This window comes from Propithecus coquereli, unplaced genomic scaffold, assembly GCF_000956105.1.
Source record: "Propithecus coquereli isolate 6110/MARCELLA unplaced genomic scaffold, Pcoq_1.0 Scaffold506, whole genome shotgun sequence".
NCBI classification, from domain to species: Eukaryota; Metazoa; Chordata; class Mammalia; order Primates; family Indriidae; genus Propithecus; species Propithecus coquereli.
Window position 1 is genome coordinate 505,265 of NW_012150908.1, and position 2,813 is coordinate 508,077.

Here is a 2,813-nt window from a genome sequence, read left to right on the forward strand (position 1 = left end):
ACATCTGCTGAATCCCATCTTCCCCTGCTGGATTCTCATCTTCATAGTCACATCTCCTGCTATTTAGTCCATTCTAAAAATTCAAACATTGCTTATATTAGCAGAGCAGCTGTTTACACTTTTCTAGCACTTTAGGAAAAACAGACAAGAATAGAATTCATTACAATCTGTGTCCCTGACTCATTACCTCACAAGCTAAGGTAAAGTTCAATAACCTATCATTTTCCAGTCATTTTTTGCTTACAATACCTGAATAAGAACAATGGCAGCTCCTAAATACAAAATCGTGACTAATGGAGACTGGGATTAGTTTCAGGTTTTGAAATTTAGAGCTGGTATCAGTTAAGGTAAACCAGAGGAGGACAGGGTTGCAAATCTCAGGAGACTCTCAAGCAAGGCTCAAGTTTGGAATGAATATAGGAGGGATGCGGAGAATTAAATCAAACAAAGCAAAAATAAACCTCAACATTCAGCACTGGGGAACTGGGGAAAGGATACAGCAAAATGAACTGGCATTTGACCATATGCTGGACAAAACTGAGAATAAGAAACTCTGCCAAAAATATCCTCTTGTCTTGATCTTTCTTTCTGGCTTGACCTTGGGCCACAGCTGACACTTATAAAATGAATCCCCCATGATGTTCTGTAGTGTCTTTGGTACAGACCCCTCTGCCTGGTTATTGGTTTCGCAAAACTTGATTACTTCTAAGATTACTTAGAAGTAATCGAACCTTGCTCAATGACTTTAGCAAATCATAGTACAGACACTCAAATAGAAAAGAGATGAAAAAAATGAACTTTTATAAAAATGAAATAATATTTTAATAAGGATGTAAGCTACCAGCTCCATCGTGTTACTTACAGAGGGCTGAAGACTGCCAACTTCTCTTTCTTTGAACTGAGTTTGCAAAGGCAAGTGTTCAGTCTGGAAGAAGACACAAAAGATATGCACTTTAAAGCACTGAGCACAGGTAAAACATATCAACGAACACCACTAAGACTCCCACTTGTAAAATGTCTACTAAGTAAGTAAAATGTTCCACGTGAGGATAGGAAAGGCAACTGTATTTCTTGAGAGTCTGTGCCTGTCTTTCTTTCTTTCTTTCTCTCCTGGTCCTTGACTTCCGGACAGAAAAAAATAGAGAACATCTGCTACTGAAGCTCTCATGAAAACTTATTTACGTCTTACATGAGGGAGAGCTCAGCACAGGAGGCCTCCTGACTTTTTCAGTGGAAGAGACTGGCATTTTGGATCAGGTAAAAGTGGTTTTGGGTGGTAATGAGACATTACTTTTTGTCTTTATCTGTAGATGACATATATAACAGCGGTCTCCAACCTTTTAGCACCAGGGACCAGTTTCATGGAAGACGGTTTTTCCACAGACCGGGGGGGTAAAGTGGGGGGCATGGGGATGGTTTTGGGATAATTCAAATGCATTAAATTTATTGTGCACTTTATTATATTGTCACTTGCTGCTCACTAATAGGGTTCTGATATGAGTCTGCAAGCAATTGATTTATTATGGCAAACCTCTCTGCTAATGATAACCTGTATTTGCAGTTGCTCCCCAGTGCTAGCATCACTGCCTCAGCTCCACCTCAGATCATCAGGCATTAGATTCTTGTAAGTAGCCCCCACCTAGATCCCTCGCATGCACAGTTTACAGTAGGGTTCGTGCTCCTATGAGAATCTAATGCCACCGCTCATCTGACAGCAGGTGGAGCTCAGGCGGTGATCCGAGGATGGGGAGTGGCTGTAAATACAGATGAAGCTTCACTCGCTTGCCTGCTGCTCACCTCCTGCTGTGCAGCCCGGTTCCTAATATGCCACTGACTGGTACTGGTTCACAGCCCAGGGGTTGGGAAATGCACATATATATGATCATCCTTCTCTTTTTGTTTATTACTCTTGTATCCCCATCTCCACTCTGACCCCACACAAATGATAAAGGGGCTTTATCATTTTCAAATCTCACACTAAGAAGACATTTTCTCCATTTTCCTCTGGCTTGCAAACACGCGCTTCCCTTTCAGATCTTAGTTCAAATATCACCTCTTTCAAGAAGCCTCACACAACACCCTCAAGCAGAGACAGCCACTCTCTTCCCTATTCCTTCACAGCATTTATTATACAATTATTTGTTTACTTGCTTGTCTCCTTTACTAGATTGAGGGTGCTGGTTGTAGTATTGTACAAACATTATCTCATCTAATCCTCACAAATAATTCTACAAAACTGGTATCTTTAATACAGATGACTAAAACTGAGGCTGAGTAGTTAAGTAAGATGTCTCCAGTCACACAGCTAGTTAAGTGTAGACTGTGATTCACACATGGTTTTGTCAAATTCCAAATTCTATATTCTTATTCCCTGCTTGTAGCTCAGTACCTGGAAAACAGATGTTCAACAAATATAACAGAATGCCTTGGATGTCCCAGTGTGTAGGTGTACTGATCAACATGTTCTGCCTTTCGCTGTCTTTGTTCATGCCACCCATCCCTCTGGTCTGGAAGGTTTGCCCCTTAATTCTGGCAATTCAAGTACCCATCCACCATGGCCTGGATGAAGTCATTCTTTTTCTCGTAAGGAGTTTCCACATTCCATCTCAACGTTAATCTCTTTACTCCCAGTTTTCCTATTGTTCTTGTTTTACCTCTGTTATAGCACACATCATGACATATTACCTGACTTATACTACAAAGCTGTAGCAACCAAAACTGCATGGTACTGGCATAAAAACAGACACAAAGACCAACGGAGTAGAATAGAAAACCAAGAAATAAATCCACACACCTATAGTGAGCTTATCTTT

At 40.7% G+C, this 2,813-nt stretch overlaps 1 protein-coding gene across 1 annotated transcript in view; it reads right to left on the reverse strand.

Moving 5' to 3' along the window:
- Positions 1 to 2,813, reverse strand: part of LOC105820096 (nectin-3-like) — a 186,293-nt gene that overhangs the window by 19,184 nt on the left and 164,296 nt on the right. Inside the window, exon 9 of the mRNA XM_012656513.1 lies at positions 863 to 925. Within this exon, the coding sequence (XP_012511967.1) occupies positions 863 to 925 (63 nt within the window). The remainder of the gene's footprint in view (positions 1 to 862; positions 926 to 2,813) is intronic.